The following is a 24,077-nucleotide window of genomic DNA, read 5'->3' on the forward strand; positions in this document are numbered from 1 at the left end:
ACCTGAAATTAATATTCATCTAATAACGAGCCAGAAACGAAGAAACCACAGCCCCAAACCAACACTAAAATAAATTATCAAAAGACTCAAATTTATGTCCTCAGAATTCATGATTTAAAAAAAAACCAAAAAAAACCAAAAACCTTTTTAAATATTTTTATATTTAAAGACAAAAAAAATCAGATGACCTAAAATGTAGATTAAAATGTCAAAAAATATGAACACATCTAAAGAACACCAAAATCTTCCAAATAAGAGAAAAATGTCAAAAATATATCATCAAAAATGGAAACAGTTCGACTTAACCAAACAAACTGAAATTAAAAATCAAATGAATCCACTGCAAATAAAAACAGATTACACATTTTTTATTTGATGACACACATGCTTTTATTTTGGTAGGTCAGCTGTCTGATGTAGCAGACAAATTATTTTCAGTTTTCAGAATAAATAAATGCCCAAAAAACACAGACAGAAAATAAAGTTTAAATATTTAATGTTTAAAATTTACTAAAATGAGAAAAGTCGCAGTAATGAGTCATTTTCTCAAAGCAGTGAACCATCAGGTGCAGGTCGCCTCCATCAACTGACATATTCTGTGTGCTCCGGAGGTGAAGACATGATGATGTCATGGCAAAAACAGCTGACAGCTTCCTGCTGATGGCACCTGAGGTTGAAACAGACTCACTTGAGCTCACCTGACACACTCACACTGCTCAGGTGAAGCTGAAACCTTTAACGAGCAGAAAATGACCTTTAACGTTTCCTCGCGTGAAAAAACGACCTTCACGTTCTCAGTGTGATAACAAGAAGTACAGACGACAAAATAAGAGCGCAATGAATGGCTGAAAGAAGGTGAGGAGAACAGGAAGTGAAGCTTTTGGCACAGACACGGCGAGGACATCCCAGTTACTTTAATAAGAAATGATGTAACAGTGAGATCAGAAGTGTTCAAAGAGGGTAGAACTCCTGAGAAGATGTCAGAGCTGTGGCAGGTCAGAGGGCGGCGCCAGCAGTTCATCCACTTCCTCCTGCAGAGCTGCGGCTTTCTCACTCACGAGCATCTGAAACAAAGAAACTGTCACAGTTAAACTTCCTGTTTCAGTGTTTCTTCACACTGTAATGTCATCAAACACGGAGACCGACTGTGAGTGTTGTCAGCTCCACAGAGCATCACATCAGTCATTTAACACCATCAGTACTCGTGCTGATTTCAGGTACGGTGATCAGCTCGTGTGGGCGTGATCTCTGAGGACAGTCTCACCTTGGCTGCGGCCACGATCTGATTGGCCTGTTTCCTGTACAGGTTCTGGATGGCTGTGCAGAGAGCGGCTGGGTCGGCGTTCGCCATGTGAGTCAGCGTCTTGTAGCCGGCAGCGTACAGCTGCTTTGCTCTGGACTGCAGGGAAAAAAAGAGGTGATGTCAGAGCTTCAGCTGAGGCAGAGGACAAGGAGAAGCTATGGAGGGTTCAGATGGTTCTCACTTAAAATCACCTGAAGCAAAAAAAAACTTTTCACGTTGAATAAAACTGTTCCCTTGATACAGAAACGTCGAGCATGGGACACCTCAGGGTTGCGAGCACCGCCCATTTCTCTTTAACCTGCTGACACAAACATCAGCAGCTCAGCACGTTCACCGATTAGTCAGCGGTGACTGGGACAAAAGCGAAACATCTGGCAGAGGAGAGGTGGGACGGGCCGTGAGCCGAATAACAACCGCACCCGAACCACCTCCTGCTCACGGAGGTGTCAGCAGCACTTACACTCTCTCAGAACCATTAACACGCCACATTCAGCACAGGATGCACTTCCTGTAGCGAGTTTAAATATGTCTACAAAATAAAGTTCAAATAATCCTGAAACATGACCTTTTAGTTTGAATGTCTCCAGAGTGAATCTGATTAATCAGGCTGAGTGGAATAAGCTGACATGAGAAACATCTGGCTCCCCTCTGCAGCGTTTTTAAACCAAAATATAAAAAGTGATCTAAGAGGAGTTTAATAAAGTGAAGTGTGAGGGAGCCGGATGCATCAGCGATCTTCAGAGAAGAAAGCTGTGGCCTAAATCCTTCTGAGCTTTCACGTCACAGTGAGATAAAGTAAAACTTTACAGCCATGATGGGACATTTAACACGTTAACATGACGGAGCGAAGACACAGAACCTGAACATTCTCCCTGACCTTCACTACCTTCATCAGGTACACCTCCAGGGCTGCTTTCAGAAACATCAATAAAGAGAAGAAGAAGAAAGAATGGATGCTAACAGGATCAATGAAAGCTGACAGGAAGGAACTTAAAGCTGTAATAACCCTTTTACAAAATAAAACCTGAGCTGAGGTGGATGAAGATGGTGTTCATGTGATCAGTAACTGCTGAAATGGTCCACTTCCTGTGGTCCACAAACTCACGTGTTTATTACATAGAGATGGGAGTGTACTGGAGCTCTAATGTGCACTTGGGCAGGAAGTAGAATCGAATGACAGCAGAGGATGCGAGCGCTGATGCGTTGACGTGCGCTGAGCAGAGAGAGGGAAAATGTCACAAAATAACAGAACATGTTTTTTTTGTAAACCCTCCAAGCTGACAACAGGCTGATGATGTCATCACCCCGAACTGTGACGGTGCGGAAACTCAACACTCTTAACGTGTTTCAATGATGTCACACGAGCACACAGTAAGAAAAGGATGCAGGAGGAGAAAAAGAAAAAGAAGAAGAAGAAAGCAGGTGAAGAAGGTGTCTCACCTCCAGGACTCCAGCCACCTCCATCAGAGGGATAAGCTCCGCCTTCACGCAGTAACTGAGGCGCCGTGTCAGCTCGGCGAGCAGCGCTCTGAACGGCCAGAACTCCTCGAGCTCCTGAGACACAGAAACATTAGAGCATCACCATCTCACCTGAGACACACCTGCTGGCTCACCTTCAGCCTGCCCATTTTGGTATGACCTCCGGGTAAACTCCAGTGGTACCTCAGCAAAGTGCAGCACACAGGAGCAGAAGGCAGAGGCGGAGCCGAGCAGCGTCTGCACGAAGCCACGGCTCAGCTGGAAACGCTCGGAGACGCTCCAGACGTCCGTTTCCTTCAGCAGCGAGAAGAGAACAAGAGCGAGGTACATCCTCCTCACCGCCGCCAAGTGCACGCCCTGAAACAAACAGAGCACGGTGCTGAAAGGGGGGGGGGCTGGGGCTCGATCACAAAGTTCAGAGAGCAAAAAGATTATGACGTCATCATAATCTGCCTTCATCACCTGCACCACTTGTCAGGTCAAATTCAAAGATCACGCTTGTCATATCCAGCGTTCATGGAGCAGGCTGAACTCCAGTCATGATTTTCAATGTTAGTAAGTTTCAGTGAAACGATTAAACTGACGTCACAACAACCTGCAGCAGAAACGATGGTGTCAGGTCGCCACTCGCCTCCTTTGAGAAAGGCTCGTCTGTGACCCTCAACAGGAAGTGACTCTGTTTCTACTTCCCCCTCCGACGTGTCTTTACTGTGTCATTATTATTCACAGTTGCCTGCTCGTGCTTCACGTCTCATTTTTACTTCCTCACCATTTAAAGGAGCTTGTGGAAAAAAGTCACGACCTTTAACCTTTCGATTTGTGCCATGCAAACAACATTAACATTTCCTATTGTGAAGGTGCAAACATCCACCTCTGGAGGGTGGAGCTGGAGTAAGGGAACGGCTTGAGTCCGTCACATCACAAGGGTTGGGTATCATCACCGATTTCTATAATCAATTCGATTCAATTTGGACTCAGACAGTCAGAAATATTATAATTCTGATCATTTGTCAGTACTGACACTTGTGAGATGCCTTTGTGTCAAAGTAACTGAGGATAAAACACAGAAAAACATGGAGATTTTCCCGGCCTGTCTTTTTATAGCAGATAACCACCTTAAAAATATTCTGCAGTAGAACAAAAACGGAAGAAAACCACGAATCAACATATGAACATTACCTGACGCTACTGAAGTGATGTAGAGCAAAGTCATAGAAGTTTAATTAGAGACATGGAAGTGTTTTGCAATTTGGCATCATTTGTAAAATTTTACATTTCTTTGGTATTGAACAGCAGAAATTAGGCTTTCTTGTTGGATGTTATCATTTTTGGAACAAACAAACAAACAAACAAACAGAGGCTGACAGCGCTGTAAACGACTGTAGACTGGTGCGTAATAAGCAATAATAATGTAATAATGTAATAAATAATGCAGAAAACAGATTTTTGATGGTAAACTGCTCTTGAAATACGTGAATTCATGACAATGTGAAGTGTACTTTGGATCTTCTTTTGCTGCTGGTTCAGTGAATTTTGGTCAGAGTGACAAAACCTCCAGATTCAGAATCTGTGAGATGTCTGCTTTCAGCACCGACGGCTTGTCAGTGCTTTGTGGTTACGTCTTTAGTCAAGTTAAATTTGAATTGGAAAATCGATTTTTTTAAACCCACCCCTAGACATCACACCAGAGCTCGGCAGTTATAAAAAACTAATCTGGCAGGATTAAGCCCGTCAGATCAGATCAGACCCTGAAATCCAGCAGTTCAAAGGGAAAACAGGATTACATGATCAGATTAAATCAGAGGAGCCAATACAGCTTTTTTTTTTAAAAAAGAAAAAACAAATTCAGATCAAAAACTCCAGTTTTTGTTGCTTATTGGAACAGGATCAGGATTACTGTGATTCCAGCAGAGGGCTGGATTCAGGCTGGAAACATGAAATAAAAACTCCAGAGTTAATCAAACAAGAAAACTAGAACTGATAGACGGTGCTACAAACTGCATTACACTGTGTATTAAATACTATATTAACATAATAATATATTTTCATACAGTGATGATTATTTATGGAGCACTGTATTTCATACATGTGATATACATGTATAAATATTCAGGATTTGCGTTTTTATTCATTAAATTTAAAGCTATGAGATCTACATTAAACTGAGCTGTGTGTTATGAATGAAGAATACCGTCACAGTAGAGAACAGTTTAATCAATGCTCTTGATGTTTGCTGCCCTCTGCTGGTCATGTTTTACATTTTTACACGCTTTTACTTCAGGGGAGTAAAAGCATGACGACAGAGCACAAAGTTGCTTCTTGTTTCCAACCTGCTTTGCTTGCTAACAGCAGCAGCTCTTACTTTTGGCTTTTGTGGTCGTGCAGTTGTTTATGGTAAATGGCCTGCATTTGTATAGCGCTTTACTTAGTCCCTAAAGACTCCAAAGCGCTTTACGCAACACACATTCACACACTGGTGACGGCAAGCTACATTGTAGCCACAGCTGCCCTGGGGCGCACAGAGGTGAGGCTGCTGGACACTGGCGCCACCGGGCCCTCTGATCACCACCAGTAGCCAAACACGGAGTTAGTATGTTGCCCAAGGATATTTGGCATGCAGCCAGGAGGCAGCCTGGGATCGAACCACCGACCTTCTGATTAGTGGCTGACCTGCTCTGCCACCTGAGCTACAGCCACCCCAGTTGTTTATTTCATGCAGCATTTGTATGAAAGAATTTTAAAGGTTGTGGATAAAATAATGAATTAGTGCTGATGAAATAGCTCTTAGTAAAGTTTTTTTTAACTGGATTAGGAGAAACAGCAGCACTCTGTGAGATTTCACAGTGAAGCTGGATGTTTTTATCCTGTACTGAAGCTTTAATCTGTCTGGAAGCGTTCAGCGTGTTTTAATCTGAGCTTCTAACAGACCTTCAAAACCGCGGCCACACATCACATATCCAGATGCTTCCTCCATCACTCTGCGTTCACCTGCGCAGCTTCTGGTCTTCATCTTTGATTTCATGGATGCGTGTTCGTGATTCTCTCTTTACAGTCAGGTTCGAGTACATTTCACAGGTCACGTCTCAAAAACAATGAAATAAAACCTGAACATCTCAAGCATTAAATCTGTGTTCTGAACTTTCTTACCTTCTTTACTGTCTGTCCTGCAGCTTTTCTTGCCACGAAACTCTCAGGCACGCCAACAGCAGCTGACATCTTCTGCTCAGCCACAGACAACAGTGTGAACTGCAGACGAAGCAGAGAGCAGCTTGTGAGAGATGTGAGGAGGAGGAGGAGGAGGAGGAGGCCAAGAGGCTCTGAGGCAGGCTCTGCTTACCTGCCTGAAGAAGATCATCCAGTCAGGTTTGCACTGATCAATCAGGTCGTACGGGGTCACCAGGTAGACCAGGTGCAGGTAGCTGTTGAGCAGCAGAGACTCCAGGCCTTTGGAGAGGTCTTTGTAGAGGACCTCAGCATAAGTCAGATCCACCGAGGCTGAAGAACACCATGAATGCTTTAATTCATCGTCACGAATCATAACAGCTACAGACACACAAAACTACACCATCGCAGTTTTCTGACCTTACAAAAGGATCTTTGAAACTTTATTTAAGCCCAATGAATCGAAACATCTGACAACAGTGGGACCAGACTGGGACACGAGTTTACCCTGTTCAGGATCTTTGGTGGCCGGCCCAGGCTAAAATGACCCTCCATGTTTGAATCCGTTTTAACTCCTCCTCCTTTAAATCAACTGTCTTCTTATTGGCTGCTCCTCATGAACATAAGTGGGTGAGTCTTGTGTGTCTGAGATGACCATATTAGGGATTTCCCTCGCTATAACATCATGCAGAGCCAACAGGAGCAAAACTCTGCAACTCTGTGTTCATTGTTGATTTTCAGAATCATGATTAAACATGATGTTCTAAGTCATGTGAGAGGAAGTAAGGAGTCCTACAGGTATGCCGAGGGTACCTTTGTACGTAGCCTTTCCCAGCTTGGTGACCCGCAGACTCTGACTGTGCGAGTCTACTGTGATGAGCTCTTTCTCCTTCAGGACATCCACGCACTGCTGCACTGCCTCCAGCAGGCTCCTCCCCACACACAGCTGCTGCCACTGCACGAACAGCAGCGTTCCCTGCAGGAAGTCCTGCAGCTGCTCCACGGATGATGTGATCTGCAGAAACCACGAGACATAGGACAATAGCACCAGTTGAATCAGGCTGTGATCTGATTATTTTTAAAAACATATTGATCAGGCATCCTGATTGGCCAGTTCAGCAAAAAAAAACAAGGATATATGGAAATATTTGGATCCATTATATTCCGTGAACTGAATATTTCGAAGCTTGTGTTCGTTAGACAATGTTGCCATCAGTGACACAAACCAAACAAAATAAAAACCTAGAATTAGCTAGAATGAACCAGAATTACAGACAGATTCACTGATACAGAAAAATCAGCTGCTTCTTTATAAACCACTAATTCAGTTTAGTTTTTCAAAATAAAAGCGAAAAGAAAGTCAGACCCCACAGAGGTACCATTTGATATTAAATAATGATGCAGAGATAAAAGAGATTAGCGCCTGCTGGCTAATCTGCTCGGATTTGGAGTGAATTAGAAGGATTTACGTTTAATCCAATGAGGGACAGGACGAGGCTCAGGAGGCCTTTTCCATCATCGTGCATCAGGTTGCTGTAACAGCTCTCCATCGGCGCGCACACCAGTGTTTTAGCCTGAAATCACACAAAAGCAGAATTATCTGACATCTGTTAGTTTAACTGAATGCTTTTATTTTGTCATAACTCACAGGAAACTGATCAGATTGTTTTAGCAGGAGTCGGAGATGGTGGAGAAGTCATAAAGAGTTATTGTTATGTTATTATATCCACCTTAATTTTATTGTTTTTAACACATTACCAGGGCTGGACTGGCCATCGGGCATACCAGGTATTTGCCCGGTGGGCTGCTTGTGATTTTTCGTATTTATGGGCCAATGGGGTTTTATTTCTTTTAATTTTTTAACGGTATAAATGAATGGTGGTGGATTAGCCAGTTGGTCATGATTGACTCTGGGCTGGACCAATTACAGCCGAGGAGGTCGAACTTTAAAGTTGAGGTGAAAAGGAACGCGATTTGTGCCGTACTTCAGGTAGAAAGTTGCTAATTCAATCATGAAACTGATCAATGATCAGCTTTTCTCTCTGCGCCAGAAACAGAAACCTGTGGCTGTAGCACTAAACAACAGCAGCACGTTTAAGCTTGATCAGCTGTTGTTAGAATTTATTTAATATTACTTTCTAGTATCAGCTGATGTTTGCTGGAGCCACAGCTGTAAAACTGCTGGTCATGATATCGGTTTGTATATCTAGGGAAACATGAAGATGAAACCAGGAGATGTCCTTACTGAATCATCAGAGAGGTGATGGAGAAACAGGTTTACCTTTTAGGTGACATGAATGAGTTGAAGGGAAGTTATGAACTGTTTCTGAGAGACAAGTAACACCAGGATCCTTTTTTACGTAGCTGACGGCTGGTAACTGTGCAGGGGCGCATCTAGCAAAGTTTTGCCAGGGGGCCAGGTAGGGCATTAACAGGGAGAGGGGGGCACAAAGAAATACTTTTCTTTCTTATTCTCATTTAAAATGTCTCGCTTTTCATGAATAATTATCTGAATCTTACAACCAAATTTTACATCTGATGTAAAATGTATAGAAATCCATTATTGTATTCAGTAAATATTAAGCCTAGTATACACCCTAGTAAGTTATAGTATTCTTTCCTTTGGGAAGGTACCATCTGTGCAGTCTGCAATTCTCTTGAAGAAAGATGTTGAATCTATTTAATTACTGGAGAAAAATAATAGATTTATGTGCATTTGTTTGATACGTGCATTAAATTAAAATCGGTTTTGTCAGTTAAGCATCTTGAGGCAGAGGGTGGGGGAGTGGTTCCCTATTTTTTCCCTTTGGCAACCCTATTAGTTAGGTATATGTAATTATAAATTAGGTTGTTTTATATTTTTGCTAAGTACTGTTTAGAATACCAGAATAGGGAGGATGGTGTAGGTTTAAGTTTATTATAAAGGCTTTATGGCTTTTCCTATAATACCATGGTGGGCTGGTCACTAGTCAAAATACCCGGGCTTGTCCCAGTCCAACCCTGCACATTACAGAGGTTTCTGTGCAGCTGCTGACCTCAAATAAACACACACAAAGATTTAATAAAGCTTTTAAACCTTTTAACTCTTTTAATTTAACGTTTCTTTGTTTTTTTAATAACCTAAAACAGATTTTATGCCTGCAGGTCTGTATTTCAGATATCTGAGGATTAAGAAAAGTATTTTGACATAATATTGTTGGAAAGCTTCAGTTTTTAGGCTCACTGTTTTTAATCAGACATCAGTTTGAGTCCCTCATGGCTCTAGTTACCATGTTCCTGTCCTTCTCCTGCAGGATCAGGATGCTCTCGCCCACCGAATCGATCCCCGCTCGGCCGGCTCGTCCGACCATCTGCTTGTACTGGCTCCTCTTCAGGAAGTCTGTGGCTATGTACGGCGAGCGCAGGATCACTCTGTGTGCAAACAGAGGTCAAACCGGGGTCAAACAGAGGTCAGATCATTTCAGCAGCAGCAAATGTGCATAACCTTTGATATGTACACATGAACACGCAGGTGAGCTCCTGACTGCTGTGACAGGAAAGGGAAAAAGCTGTTTAATGAGCGGCTCACCTGCGAGCAGGTAGGTTGATCCCTGCAGCTAGGGTGGAGGTGCAGGTGAGGAGGCAGAGGACCCCGCTGGAGTAGGCCTCCTCCACCAGTTTCCTCTCCTCGGATGTCAGCCCGCTGTGGTGGTACGCCACGCCATACGGCACAGTGACCTTTAACACCGGGCACAACGAGCCATTCCCGCTGTCCCGCAGCTCCCTGAGGAGGACGCCCTTCTCCTCCTCGCGGTGCCGCAAGAAGTCCCTGAAAGAGTCGAGAAAGGTTTCTGAGTCAGTAATTGGCATGGGCGGCAGAGTGGGAGGAGTCACCCAGTGGCTGCTGCTCACTCTTTCAGATATTTGCAGATCATCGCCGCCACATTCTCGCAGTTCTTCTTGGTGGGACAGAAGAGCAGACACGAGTGCGCTGGGATGACCTCGGTCACCAGAGCGATGATGTGATCCGGGTCGATCTTCTGCATCGTGCTCGAGTACTGCAGGAAAGAGAAAGACCAAGCACCACGAAAACGAAAGAGGAGGACATTAAACTTTAATTTACTGCAGGAAAAATGTCTCCTGTACATATTAATGTGGCCACGGCGTGTTGGTGTGATCCTCCACTGTATTGTTAGAGTTAATTATGTTTTTTACTTACTTTAAAGTTAAGAAGACGTGAGAACCTGAAGCAGTTCTCTTCTTTTGGGTCCACCTCGTAGATGGTGTCGTGCAGTTTGACGAATTCCTTCAGCTGAACCTGGAAAAAATCAAAATAAAATAAATCACAGAGCGCCAATTTACCCAAACTCTCAAAGTGAGTTTAAAAGACAGGAAGAAGCCCCGCTGATAGAAACCAGCAGTTCCATGCAACGATCTTGAAACACAAGTTCTCCTCTGACTATCAACAGCTCATCCACATCCATTTTCATATGTGCAGCTGATAAGTCGTGACTAATTCTGAGAGTTTCATTTGCATGACACACAGACCTGATTTTAGTTAATGAGCAACTTTAACAACGCTCAGTGAGCCCCTCAAACAGCTGTGTCAGGAACTGTTTTCAGCGGTGGACTAATCTGTGTGTTATGCTCGAGCAAGTCCTTGTGGAAGCAGGAAGTTAGGGTCAGTGTTCACTCGAGGGTTTTATAAGGTTCGGGTGCAGCTTTGATTCAATCACTTACAGGCCTGAAGTTGTTCGTGTAATTTTCAGCCCTCAGAAACGTCTGCAGGTCTTTGATATTCCCCAGAGTGGCGCTCATTCCTATTATCTGAGTTGTTTCTGGGAAAAAAAAGAAAAAGAACCCAAAAGCAAGAAGTTTGTTTTTAACATTAAGGCTGGATTGAGTTATGGAGACTATAAGAAGACACTTACTGCTCACATATTGAACTTTGGCCAGAGTCATTTCTATAATGGCCCCTCTGCTGCCGTCACCCAGCATGTGAAGCTGCAGAAGAAACAAAATCTCAGTTAAATGTCCTCCAGCCGTATAAAACACCTTTCATCCAAAGTGGGAGGTACCTCATCAACCACCACCAGTCCAAGGTTATCCAGCCTGCTGCTCTCTATCAGAGAGTTGACGAGGCTGTGAGCCTTCTCTATGGTTGCGATGTAAAGGGACGTCTTGTTTCTTCTCTTCACGGGAGGAAACCTGCCCTTGCTGCCAGCGTACTCCTCCACCATGAAGTCCAGCTCCAGACCAAAGCTTGCTAAACCACGCACCTGGAAAAGTGAAAAGTACTTCCTAAGAATTCAAAACGAAGGCTGTTAATGTCTCTCAAAGGTGTCCCACAAGGCTCTAGTTTTGATCCTCTTTTATTTCTTATGAACATAAATATGATAATGATATGATTAGAGATGAAAATCGAGAGTAGTAGTGCAATTCCTTGGAATCGTTAATCTGCCTGCCTATGGATCCTGCTTATCAGTTCTTGCACTCTCACTACGATCAGCTGATTTCAGTTTGTGTGCCAGAGGAAAATAGTGGTGCAGTCTTCAGTGTGGACATGACTTTTATTTTTATTGCACAAAAGGATGAGAGTGTGATGGTAAAGTGGAGACTGCTCCAGGACAGAAAAACGGCATCACTGTTAACACAGCTTCAGCTCTTCACAAGCACCTGCACAGACAGCATGCTAACACTAAGCTAGCCAAGAGCCCAGAGCGATTTTAAAGATGAGTGAATGCTGACCCCAGACCAGCACCGTGATAAAATGAATCGTCATTTGTGTTGAAGACAACCATTGCTGAACTTCAACAGGTAACAAACTGATAAGCAGTCAGGCCCGTTTCTACCTTTTCATGTTTCTAAAGTGGCATAGAATCACCATGACAACTGCTTTAACCTCCTAAGACTCGAACTCTTCCATGGCATGCATTTTTAATTTATCTTTAATATTTGGGCATATTGGGACCTGATGAATGTAAAAACAAAGAATTACCAGATTTTTTTTTTTTTACTGATTTTTGTTTCTAAGAAAAATGAGAGCCACATATGAGGATATTTGTTTAAAATTTCGATAGAACAGTAGCAGTATAATGTCCTCGTAAGCAATGTTCCCTCTAAGCTGCGCGCGTGCGCAATTGCACACTGCTGGCACGTCTCTGCGCAGAAAAAAATCTGCGTTGCGTACAAAAAAAATCTAACCTGAATTGAAATTAAAGTAAATATGTTAACAATTCTGTTTGGCAGTGTTAGTCAGTAAGTGACTGGCTGCTCCCGTATGGGATTAGAACGATGCCACCTTATTCCATAGTTCAGCCAATCACGCGATTCTCATTCGTATATACGCAGCTAATCAACGTCGCTGACAGGCTATGACAGCGTCCTTATGTGCCGACGCCGGTGTTTTATGCTGGGCAGACACTGTGCGATTTTTGGCCCATTTTGAGCCGATTTTTGAGTCGTGCGACCGTTTTGGCGATCGGCCGGATTTTGGCCTTCATCGTGCGTCGTGCATCGTGTAGTATACGTGGGGTAACGAGAAGCGATTGACACCTCACGACCAGCTCCCGATCCTCCCTCGCTTGGTCGTGAGGGTGTCACCGCAGTTTCTCACACTGCGCACGCGCAAACACAAATGTCAGCGAAAAAGACGGCGCAGCACGGCAGTGCAGCGTGTGATCTGGACACAAGCGATGGAGCCACAACTTGTAGAACTATGGCAAGTTCATCTGAGCCTTTTCGATGTGGCCTCACAAAATTATCACGACCACAACAACCGTGAAAATAGTTGGATCTACACTGCTGCTCAATCACAGCTGCCTGATCAATGTTTTTCATTAGCAATTTAGCAAAGTTGATGGTGGTGGTGTGCGTGTCTGTGTGAGTGAAAGTCAGAAAGGGGGCGACAGAATTTCTGTTATAACCTTCATTTTATGGACGCACAGTGTGAGCACTCAGGTCGCATCAGAGCATCGGGTCGTATAGTGTGAGACCTGCATCGTGACCTACGAACTTCTAACCCCTGCGAGTCAACCATACAGTTTGAGCAGGAGCTGAAAAAAATCGCACAGTGTCTGCCCAGCATTAGCTAGCAAAGCGGCTGATGTGGAGTGAAGCCACGTTAATGACAACGTGTACAACCATTGGAGATGTGAGCAGGACAGACGGAACAATTGACGGAAAAGGTGTGGACTTTATACCAGTTTTTAAATTGTGTTGATAGGCCACGTAAAACCAGAGTTATGATAGAAATATGTGCAATGTAACGTTCTGCATTACTTTTAAGAAAAGTGCTCAGTGTAATAACTTTTTTACTTTACTTTTTTGAGTAATGACCCCAACACTGATCACAACAAAGAGAGAAAATACCTCCAACATGCACAAACCTTTGACCACACTGCATGTAATTAATTTGCATGAATGTAATGTCTTTGATATGGTGCTTAAAGATGGTGGTGACTCTCAAAGTGGAGCCAATGAGAATTGATAAGGAAATCGATAATCCACACTACCATGGCAGTTTGTATCACCCCACAGTGCTATATTTCTGATTTTTATTTGTATTTCTTCTAAGCGTAAATTAAAATTTACGCTTAGAAGTTTTATCGTTTTATATTTTAAGTCAAAGCTTGTTATCCCACACAACCAGAAAGTCATTACTTCTACTCCTCTTTTATTCCACAAACACAAATATTATTATCCTCTGCTGTCAAGTTCTATGCAGATGATATACTTTTATATATCTGAGACCAAAATCTAACTAACCCATTTGCTCGTGTTCAGGAGTGAGAGTAACATCAACAATAATCCCAGTCTGAAAGTTTCCCAACAGAACATTAAACAACATCGATTAATTTTACTCATTTGCCTATTACCCATTAGCAGCTCAGTAGCATCTACTAGCATTTATGCATTCTGTTGACAAAACAGACTTTTCTGATATGTTTTGATGTTCTGTGGTTTCTGTACCTTCTCCTGCACCAGCGATATGTAGGGCAAGATGAACAGACAGTCCTTCCTCCTGCACAGCAGTTCTCTGAGGATAAGGATCTCTGCCACTAGAGTTTTCCCACCACTGGTGGGAAGGGAGTAGATCAGATTCTTCCTCTGCTGAACACAGTCCAAGTTCAGACACGTCTGCTGCCAGTCTGAAGAAACCCAAAAAAACAAAACCGGTTGTAAATGTCTTCACTTGACTTATTCTGTGCAGAAACTAAAATATTTCAATTTTATTGTGATATACAAAAATCTCACCATACAAACTCTGGATTCCTCTCAGTTTAAACATCAGTTCCTTCACTTTGCTTGGAAGCCCAAAGAATGGCCCAAGGTCAGGCATGTCAGCAGAGACAGTCTCCATGGCCTGCATGGCGACGTTTATCTCCTCAGAAACCACCGCCTCCTTCAGCATCACTGTCCGTGAAACGGCAGAAGGAGCCGCTGCGTTGCCAAGCATCGTCCTCTTCAGCTGGTCGGCAACGCTCCTCCTCGCTCCGGCTGGTCTCTTGGGTGGACCCTCTCCGTTTGCTAGTCCTCTGAAAGGCGTTGAGGTTTTGTCTCTGTCCTGGAGTCGGCTTCTCTTCGCCTTCTCCTGAACTTCCTCCCTAAACTGCAGCTGGCTGGCCGGTAGGTCCTCGAAGGGTTCATCTCCAAGGTCGTCCAGAATGGAGTCTGAGAGGACATCCTCGTCTTCTGGTTGTTGCTCCACCCCTCGAAGCCTTTCATTTTGCTCGGCATCATCCAGTTTTGCCAGGACAGACGAATCCCCTAAGATGCTGTCATAGTCGCCGAATAAATCCTCGCTGTCGCTGCAATACTGCCAAGAAAAAAAGAATACCACCAGCGTGGACTTCAAACAGGTTATTAATCGATCAGGGCATCATTTTTCTTTCTGCCAGTGAAAGGCTGATTACTCTATGACCAACTGAGTCATTAAACACATCGGGGAGGTGTTCACTGAGCTCAGAGATTAGGTGAGGAGGATGCTCATTTTCTCACAGACTTCAATGCAATCAGACTTGAGGAGAGTCGAACCCTGCTGGTCAATATGCAAGATGTACCTCCACAGTTCTGCTTTCAGCCATGATGCTGCTGATCCTCCTGTTGGAGTTGCATAGCGGGGAACAGATAGCCCCTCCCCTCTTCCTGGCAGGTGTCAGGTGAGCTTTCAGGTGGTCTCTCGCCCTCTTCCTCTGACAGACTCGTTTTATTTTGACTTCCAGCCTTCCGTTGTTCATCCCTGTGAGCGCAGACCCCTGCGGCTACATGTGAAACACAATAAACATTTTATAGTTCTCGCATACTTCACTAACCTGCTGCTGCAGCCATTTAAACGCCACCTTAAACAAGTTGACGTTAAATGATGAGACCTAAAAACACCAAAGAGCCCACACAGGCTCAGTGAGCAGCTAGCTAGCAAGCGCCGGCATTCAGTTACAAAAACTACAAATTAATCACAAACAAGCTCAAATAAATAAAAGTGTGTCCATGGAATAACTTTTAACACCACCAGTAATAATTAACGTTCACTAAACGCGCATCTACAGCAGCTCAGCGACTCCTTCATTCAAAATAACTATCATTAATCCTGGAGTGAGAGAGAAATGCCACCATCACTTCCGCTTTCGGTTTACTGAGGCGCTAACTCTGAGTTACAGTCGTTCAAAAAGTGTCAAAACGTGCAATTAAACATCTCGATTAGCTTTTAAATGCTAAAAAATTAAGTCTTATCAAACCGTAATAATTAGACGCCTTGGATGAAAAATTGAGTTTCGACTGAAAACGGGTTAAGTCTGTTTTGAAACGGTAATTAGATGTGATGTTTGCCGCTCGGATAGTTTAGGAGTTTTAGGACAGCTGTACGTGGTTTCAGTCACGTTTCAATGACAAACTGCAACACCGCTTTAACATACATTAATAGCAAGCTGACAAGTGGCACAAACTAAAGCTAATCTGAGGCTTAGGGCTGCTTTTCCTAAGACTTTATGTGTTCCGGGTGATTTCTATCTTGATTTGGTTTATCTTTGGAATGAGTAACGATTAAACCTTTCCGTAAAAAACTCAAAGCGAAGCGTTATATCTCATTAATATTAAACATTTAGATTGTGTAAATCCGTGAAATATTAAAAACAGACAGAACACTTCTTTTAGGTTTATATTTTAAATTTAGTGACATCGTCCAGTCACAGTATATATCCAAGTCACAAACAGCCTTTGCGGAAGTGGTTGGAAGTATTTCTCAGTTGCAGCGGAAGCGGTTCCTGTCCCGTGTTAGGTCAACATGTTGTGTCTGAGGGAGTTGCAGAGGTGGAAACCTGTCTTATGTCGTTATGGAAACACAGGTGAGTCGTGCGTAACACGTTAATTACAAAAATAAAAGTTTAACTTCAATCCTTCTGGTGCAAATGCTAACTCTAGCCGTGCTGCTTCCGTGCAGGTGTGCGGAGCTTCGCGGTCGCAGCAGATGAAGCCGGACGGACGGAGGGCGGGGTGGGTGCTGAGTGCAGGCTGATGGATGCTCGCCGTTGATTTCAGTTTGGTTATGAAGATTTGTTTGTGTTTTTCAGCTGGTGAACATGGAGAACCCGTACAGAGAGCCCCAGAAGGGCTGCGTCCTCTGTGACGTCACGGTGGACTTTAAAAACATCCAGGTGAGTCAAACGGGAAGAAACAGCTCTTCACCACAGATTAAATAATGAGAAACACGCTGAGTGAGATTATTGTCAGAATATCTGTGACTGGGAAGATTATAATCAGCTTATCAGAAATCAGGCCTTCACCTCTGACCTTTGCGCTTGGGTGCACACCTGAAGCAGCAGCTCTGCTCCTCCAGGTGTGTGACAGGATCTCCTGATCCCAAATCAGACTGAGTCTCAGTTCAGTCGTGGATTAATCTGAGTTTGTCGCCCTGCAGCTGCTCTCTCAGTTCATCTCGCCGCACACGGGCAGGATCTATGGCCGCCACATCACAGGTGAGTCTTTGCCCGAAACAGGTCATCTGGATTAAATCATCATCATCAGGTTGGGTCACACCTCCTTCTGTTTTTTCAGGTTTATGCGGAAGGAAACAGAAAGAAGTGTCGAAGGCGATAAAGAAGGCTCAGTCCATGGGTACGTTCACAGCATCTTAACTTTCAATTCTTCTGTTTCGTCATTTGATTTGTTTGCTGTCATAATCTCAACTTTAATCCCAATTTTTGTCTGATTTTTTTTTTTTTTTTTTTTAGACTAAATTATTAAATTTTTTTAATTTTAGTAAATTAATATTTGATGACCCAATTAATGAAAAGCTTTTTTTTTTGCATTTTTCCTCTTTTTCATATTTTTGCCTTTTAACAAATATAATCCAAACATTCCCATTTTCGCCACATTTCTAACATAATTATATAAGAAGTGTTTCCCTCTGAGCTGAGATACAGCTGTTAATATAAACTTTTGTTTGCAGGTTTCATGTCAGTGACGCACAAACATCCACAGTTCATGAAGGACCCTAACATCTGTGGAATCAAACATCTGGATTAGTGTGAAACATCTGTGTGTCTGTGTAAATAAAGTTTCTCTGCTGTCAGTTTGCTGTCGGTGAATTTCTTGGGCCAAAGCGTCAAACGTGAAGTGTGTCCTCATCAGAGTAAACACCTCTGCACGTTTTCTTAATGTGAAGGAGTTTAAACACTTTAAAAACACTTGCTAATTTTTTTTTTTTTTTTTTTTTTAAATTTGGACCTTCTGAAAACTGAAAGGTTGTGACGTCATCTGAAGACCTTCAAACATCACACTAAACAGAGAATCTATAAAATATTCTATCTATAAAATAATGACTGAAATATTGTTTTCCTGGATTCTCTTTCAAAGTTTGTGTCACTGGAGTTTAAAACAAAGAAAATGCGTGAACTAACATAACACGGGATCTCTGAAGTCCCGTCGCCTCGTACAGAGCCGGTAAAACCCAGAAGGTTCGTGTTTATGGAGAAAAATCAGTTGGCCTCATTGAGCCGGTGAGACCGGCTGTGGGAGAAAACTCTTCTTGCATTTCATCAGTTTTTAGAGTTCTCACCACCACCTGGACTGGACCGGACTCTGTCGTGGGCTGATTCTGGTCCCCAAGCCACATGTTTGACTCCTCTGATTTACAGTGGGGCAAAAAAGTATTTAGTCAGCCACCGATTGTGCAAGTTCCCCCACCTAAAATGATGACAGAGGTCAGTAATTTGCACCAGAGGTACACTTCAACTGTGAGAGACAGAATGTGAAAAAAAATCCATGAATCCACATGGTAGGATTTGTAAAGAATTTATTCGTAAATCAGGGTGGAAAATAAGTATTTGGTCAATAACAAAAATACAATCAGTAATTTGCACCAGAGGTACACTTCAACTGTGAGAGACAGAATGTGAAAAAAAAATCCATGAATCCACATGGTAGGATTTGTAAAGAATTTATTCGTAAATCAGGGTGGAAAATAAGTATTTGGTCAATAACAAAAATACAACTCAATACTTTGTAACATAACCTTTGTTGGCAATAACAGAGGTCAAACGTTTACTATAGGTCTTTACCAGGTTTGCACACACAGTAGCTGGTATTTTGGCCCATTCCTCCATGCAGATCTTCTCGAGAGCAGTGATGTTTTGGGGCTGTCGCCGAGCAACACGGACTTTCAACTCCCGCCACAGATTTTCTATGGGGTTGAGGTCTGGAGACTGGCTAGGCCACTCCAGGACTTTCAAATGCTTCTTACGGAGCCACTCCTTTGTTGCCCGGGCGGTGTGTTTTGGATCATTGTCATGTTGGAAGACCCAGCCTCGTTTCATCTTCAAAGTTCTCACTGATGGAAGGAGGTTTTGGCTCAAAATCTCACGATACATGGCCCCATTCATTCTGTCCTTAACACGGATCAGTCGTCCTGTCCCCTTGGCAGAAAAACAGCCCCATAGCATGATGTTTCCACCCCCATGCTTCACAGTAGGTATGGTGTTCTTGGGATGCAACTCAGTATTCTTCTTCCTCCAAACACGACGAGTTGAGTTTATACCAAAAAGTTCTACTTTGGTTTCATCTGACCACATGACATTCTCCCAATCCTCTGCTGTATCATCCATGTGCTCTCTGGCAAACTTCAGACGGGCCTGGACATGCACTGGCTTCAGCAGCGGAACACGTCTGGCACTGCGGGATTTGATTCCCTGCCGTTGTAGTGTGTTACTGATGGTGACCTTTGTTACTTTGGTCCCAGCTCTCTGCAGGTCATTCACCAGCCCCGGTGGATTTTCCCCCCTGTTTACCCCGGTGAGCTCTGCGTGAGGGTATCAGGTCTTTGCTTCGTAGTCACAGTGTTTTGCTGCTGCTATGTAGATCATTCTCTTGCAGCAAACTTCGGTCCTTCACTTAGGGTATGTAAAGATCTACTGCGTGGAATGCGAGCCCTATATTTGGAATACGGATTTGATCGGAGATTATCAGTGGTCTTGTATGTCTTCCATTTTCTGATGATTGCTCCCACAGTTGATTTTTTCACACCAAGCTGCTTGCCTATTGTAGATTCACTCTTCCCAGTCTGGTGCAGGTCTACAATACTTTTCCTGGTGTCCTTCGAAAGCTCTTTGGTCTTGGCCATGGCGGAGTTTGGAGTCTGACTGTTTGAGGCTGTGGACAGGTGTCTTTTATACAGATGATGAGTTCAAACAGGTGCCATTCATACAGGTAACGAGTGGGGGACAGAAAAGCTTCTTACAGAAGACGTTACAGGTCTGTGAGAGCCAGAGATTTTCCTTGTTTGAGGTGACCAAATACTTATTTTCCACCCTAGATTTACGAATAAATTCTTTACAAATCCTACCATGTGGATTCATGGATTTTTTTTTCACATTCTGTCTCTCACAGTTGAAGTGTACCTCTGGTGCAAATTACTGACCTCTGTCATCATTTTAGAGTGGGGGAACTTGCACAATCGGTGGCTGACTAAATACCTTTTTTGCCCCACTGTAAATACCTTTTTGCCCCACTGTATATGAAACAGAAAATAAAAACAGGCAGGTTTGTGTAATTCAGAGCTTTATGATTTCTGCTGCAGTCTGAAGATAAACTCGAATGACCGCACACGGTCAGACCTTTAATGGAACGCACGCTTCATCCTTTACAGTGAAAAATAAAACGCAGTGTGAAACAGTTTCTTTGTGAGTGCGAGATCAACTGAAGGTCAGGCAAAAACTTTGAAACCAAAGAAAAGGTAAAAACCCGATGACTCTAAAACCGAACATCTGGAACAAACACCAAAGTGTCACAGCTGGAAGTCTAAATCAAACCAGTCCTCCATCTGAGCGTGAAGAGTCTGAACTTTACACCTGCTCAGGTAAAAAGAACCTCTGCTGTCCTTTTTTGAAACAAACTTTATCAATAACAGTTCTTTTAAACAGACCGGTTCCAAAAACATCCGACAGAACTTGGATACGTCCTGGACTCAGCTCTTGCTCCTCCTGCGTTTCCTCTCCTTCTCTGGCAGCATTTCCCTCAACCTTTTACGGCAGTTTGTTGCGCTCGGCGGCGGCGCCTCCCTTGCTGTCGTGGAAATGTCATCTGTGTGGTCAGGAACAGGAAGTCCCTGTAGCGTGAGCGTCTGAGTGTGGAAGAGCGGCGAGGAGGCGAGCAGCGCCCTGACGGCCTCCTGAAGCAGCCGGTTTTTCCTTGGCTCGTCGGGGTCGGCGGCGCTTTCTGTTCATGGAGAAAATGCAAAAGTTCAGAAACTTTTTTAGTGCAGGTCATCAGCCAACCGTGATTTTAAATAAAGACATTAAACTGGCACTTCCTTTTTCCTCTCCTGTCAGGGTTTTCACCTTCACCTACCACTTTAATTATCACTGCGAACCAAATATTCATCATTATTATTATTTTAATTTCTAACTGGTCGAATTTTTAAAATATGAAAAAATCGAAAAATTCTCTTCATGAAAATGCGAAGAGAGACTTCACAGTCTGTGGAGAGCACGCCAAAGCAACACGCAGTGATATAGACCTAACCACGACAAAATACTGGCCAATCAAAAGCCCACAAATCACACAACACCTTTGACATTATGAGACTAACTCTCAGTTTTCCTTGTCCACATGTTAGCACAGAAAGAGTTTCTGCGTTGTGTTTTTAAAATGCTGGGCTGATCCTGAGACGTGTCTCTGGTGTCGGGAAGAGGCAGATACCGGAAATTCATCTAATCCCGCTGCTGTGTGAGATTAGATAAAATAATCTGAAACCTTTTCCTGATTCGCTCTGCTGCCTCTCTCTGAGCTTCGTCCTCAGGGCTGACACCTCCGTCTGCAGCATTTCGACCAGGCGTTCGCTCTCCTCCACGTCTCTGCACGTTTTCTGTTCACAAACAGAAGGATGCAGAGTGAATCAAACAGGAAGTGAGGTGGCAGGAAGTTCAGGTGCTCTGACAATTTTGCTCACCTGCAGCTCCACCTGCAGCGAGTCGTTCATCTTATTCACTTCGTTCACCTCCTTCAGCAGCCCGCTGGAGCAGAAGAACTTTGACCTGAAACAAAGAGATCTCAGTTATGCCAGCAGAAACACAGACACGGTGTAAACGTGCCAGCGTGGGTGGGGCATACCCGTGTTTCTTCATTGTGAGGCTGTAACCGGCTGCAGAGCACGGCGCCGACACCTTCCAGTAAGAAAGCTGCTCAAGGAGGCCGAGGTTGGTGATGAGCACGGGGACGTTCATGAAGTGCCTCCACAGGAGAAGAAGAAACACAAACCATAAGGAAAAGACACGAGTCAGTTAAACGTGGAAACACCGAGCTGTCCACCCGCCTCCACCTACCTGTTTTCATTCAACGTTCCTCTAACTGACCTGATTGCTTCACCCAAAGCTGAGATGTTTTAGACCTCTGTGACTGACCTTAAAGCCTCACCAGTGTCCCTGAATGCCTCCCAGTTGTTTTTATTCACTTTAAAAGCCAACTGGAGCATTTTAATAATTATACAACATTTCACTTCATTCACACTCAGTTTCTTCTGATATTTAAGTTGCTAGCACCTGCTGAGTAAAATGAGGTTTTTTCTTTTCTTTTTATATAAAACTAAGAAACATTCATCCAACACAAACAGGTGGCAGTGACCTGGTTGATCAGCTTTAACAGTAAAAATTATCTTTAAGAGGTTTCATACGGGAACTTCAGGCAGACAGAGGTTTGGCAGTCTCAGATTCTGATGGTGTTCCTCAGGGCATTGTTCTGGAGCCCCGGGGTAGATTATTTTAATCTAATAACTTAAAAAAAAAAAAAAAAGCCCATCTTTGCTAACTCTGTGGACTGATTTCAAATGTCACCAAAGGAGCAACCTCCCACAACACAAACTCCACATTTGGGTAAAATCTATGAGATGATGTGTCTTTGTAGAGGATTAAGAGACAACGCTAGACAGCAAGCTGATATAAAGATATTCAGGTATACTCAGAGCGCCACCTGCTGCGAGAGATGAAGGCCGAGTACTCCATCCTGTGCGTGGAGCCTGGAGGTGTCGTCTTGGTGGGAGTCAGCAGCACAAAGATCATGTGAGGGTTGGAGAGAGCGCTCTTCAGGTTCTCGTGCACCAGCTTCTCTCTGAAGGTCATCTGCTGCTCCGAGTTCCTGCGCTGCCGGTACCAGCCGATCACGCTCTCCTGCACAAGCCGAACACGTCAATCACATGATCGCATCATGCCAAAACCTTCTCCCCACCCCACTCACCTGCTTGTTCTCTGCCAGCAGCTTGTGTAGCTCCTCCGCGTTCACCTGTCCATCACTGCTGTACAGACTGACACACAGACATACATAAGAACATAAGAACACAGCACACACACGATGGCATGATTACGTCACGATGCATCACTCACGTGTTCAGTCTGTGGCAGGCGATGTGCTTCTGGACGTCTGTCAGAGAAAACAGACATTCCTAAAAGTGTACCAGTAACTGTAGTACTCGTGTAACCGTACAGTTCATTGAGATGCACTTACTGTATGTTTCCTCGATGTGGATGTGATCGGCCTGAGAGTCGCTGATGGTGACCTGCTCGTCAAACCTGCTCTCTCCGAGGATCAACCCCTCCTGATGGATGAATAAAACCAGATATAAAAACTCTACATCTATAAGCATTTGTTTACTGAATATAATCATTTCAGCTACAGCATTTTTACATAAATATTAAAATATATGCCAAATTTACCAACAGACCTACCTGAATACTTGAATGTATTTGATTATGTTTCACGCTAACGTTTTCTTGTCAGGAGCCATTTTCATTAAACTTTACATTTTTTAAATGTAGTCTGGTGTATTCTGAAACACGGTGGTGGACGAGAACTGAGCACCAATTTTTCAATTAAATTATGTCTTCAGTAAGATTCAGCAGTTGGATTAACCATATGCCGAATTTACCAACAGATCATCGTTAATTTGGGGATCTGTTTAAAAGTGCACGAATACACGAGAACAATCGGTGTTACATTAAAACCTAAAATCTGTGAATGGAGTGTGGTTTGCACCGACGGGAATGGTTGAAAAGGAGCAGTAACATCTCGGGTTTCATGCAAAACTCGACTCGCGTAATCGTTCCGTGTTGGATCATGGATGTACCGAATTTTCCTACAGACCTGTCTGAATATTAAAATGTATTTTAATATGTTTTACACTGTTTGACTTCTTACCGGGACCTGGTTAAATTAGTAGATTTTTGAATGGAGTCTGGTTTGTTTGGAACCTGAGAGCGGTTAGCTAGTTTAAAAGTTGAGGAAACACCACAGGGGGAGTTCTGACTTCACTTAGACGACAAACTGTTCTTCGCTGCATCAAACGACACGCTGAAATCCGAATAATTACACTAATAAATACGAATTTATCAACTTTAAAGCCTGATACTAACACCTGGCGCGTCTGTTCTATTTGCTAGCTTTCCCAATAATACTACATAATCACCCACAAAGGCTCAATAAGAATTCATCAGTTTTAATGACGAGTAAAAGAGCTCCTCACCACATCGGAGTCACTGTTAACGTGCTGAAACATGAGGGAAGCTAAAACGATCCCGGGCAAACGGACAGTGGGCTCCGCCATGATGCCGTTTCATCACAAACACAGACGCGTCACATACGCGCAGTCATACGCTGCGAATTTTTTTCGTGC

General features: G+C 43.5%; 3 protein-coding genes across 3 annotated transcripts; 1 reads left to right on the forward strand and 2 right to left on the reverse strand.

Annotated features, from left to right (window-relative positions):
- Positions 1-350: 350 nt before the first annotated feature.
- Positions 351-15,931, reverse strand: helq (helicase, POLQ like). The gene is made up of 18 exons (XM_005945036.3): positions 14,986-15,931; positions 14,180-14,741; positions 13,895-14,073; positions 11,002-11,202; positions 10,855-10,927; positions 10,664-10,761; positions 10,143-10,241; positions 9,836-9,981; positions 9,513-9,752; positions 9,214-9,355; positions 7,414-7,518; positions 6,758-6,959; positions 6,120-6,277; positions 5,930-6,028; positions 2,966-3,139; positions 2,744-2,857; positions 1,265-1,399; positions 351-1,064 (listed from the first exon to the last, which is right to left on the reverse strand). Exons 1-18 carry the CDS (start codon positions 15,160-15,162, stop codon positions 981-983), a joined length of 2,988 nt encoding a protein of 995 aa, XP_005945098.1. The 5' UTR covers positions 15,163-15,931; the 3' UTR covers positions 351-980.
- A 167-nt stretch (positions 15,932-16,098) lies between these two features.
- On the forward strand, positions 16,099-17,492 carry mrps18c (mitochondrial ribosomal protein S18C). Its single transcript, XM_005945037.2, has 6 exons — positions 16,099-16,266; positions 16,362-16,414; positions 16,492-16,575; positions 16,839-16,896; positions 16,976-17,035; positions 17,370-17,492. The coding sequence occupies exons 1-6, from the start codon at positions 16,206-16,208 to the stop codon at positions 17,444-17,446; spliced, it is 393 nt and encodes a 130-aa protein (XP_005945099.1). The 5' UTR covers positions 16,099-16,205; the 3' UTR covers positions 17,447-17,492.
- Positions 17,493-19,962: 2,470 nt separating this feature from the next.
- Positions 19,963-24,059, reverse strand: abraxas1 (abraxas 1, BRCA1 A complex subunit). The gene is made up of 9 exons (XM_005945034.3): positions 23,928-24,059; positions 22,913-23,003; positions 22,792-22,828; positions 22,646-22,712; positions 22,382-22,578; positions 21,527-21,646; positions 21,366-21,450; positions 21,170-21,281; positions 19,963-20,632 (listed from the first exon to the last, which is right to left on the reverse strand). Exons 1-9 carry the CDS (start codon positions 24,006-24,008, stop codon positions 20,382-20,384), a joined length of 1,041 nt encoding a protein of 346 aa, XP_005945096.1. The 5' UTR covers positions 24,009-24,059; the 3' UTR covers positions 19,963-20,381.
- Positions 24,060-24,077: the final 18 nt, after the last annotated feature.

The sequence above is a fragment of the Haplochromis burtoni genome, unplaced genomic scaffold (genome assembly GCF_018398535.1).
Source record: "Haplochromis burtoni strain Fernald_Lab_line unplaced genomic scaffold, NCSU_Asbu1 Contig_429, whole genome shotgun sequence".
NCBI classification, from domain to species: Eukaryota; Metazoa; Chordata; class Actinopteri; order Cichliformes; family Cichlidae; genus Haplochromis; species Haplochromis burtoni.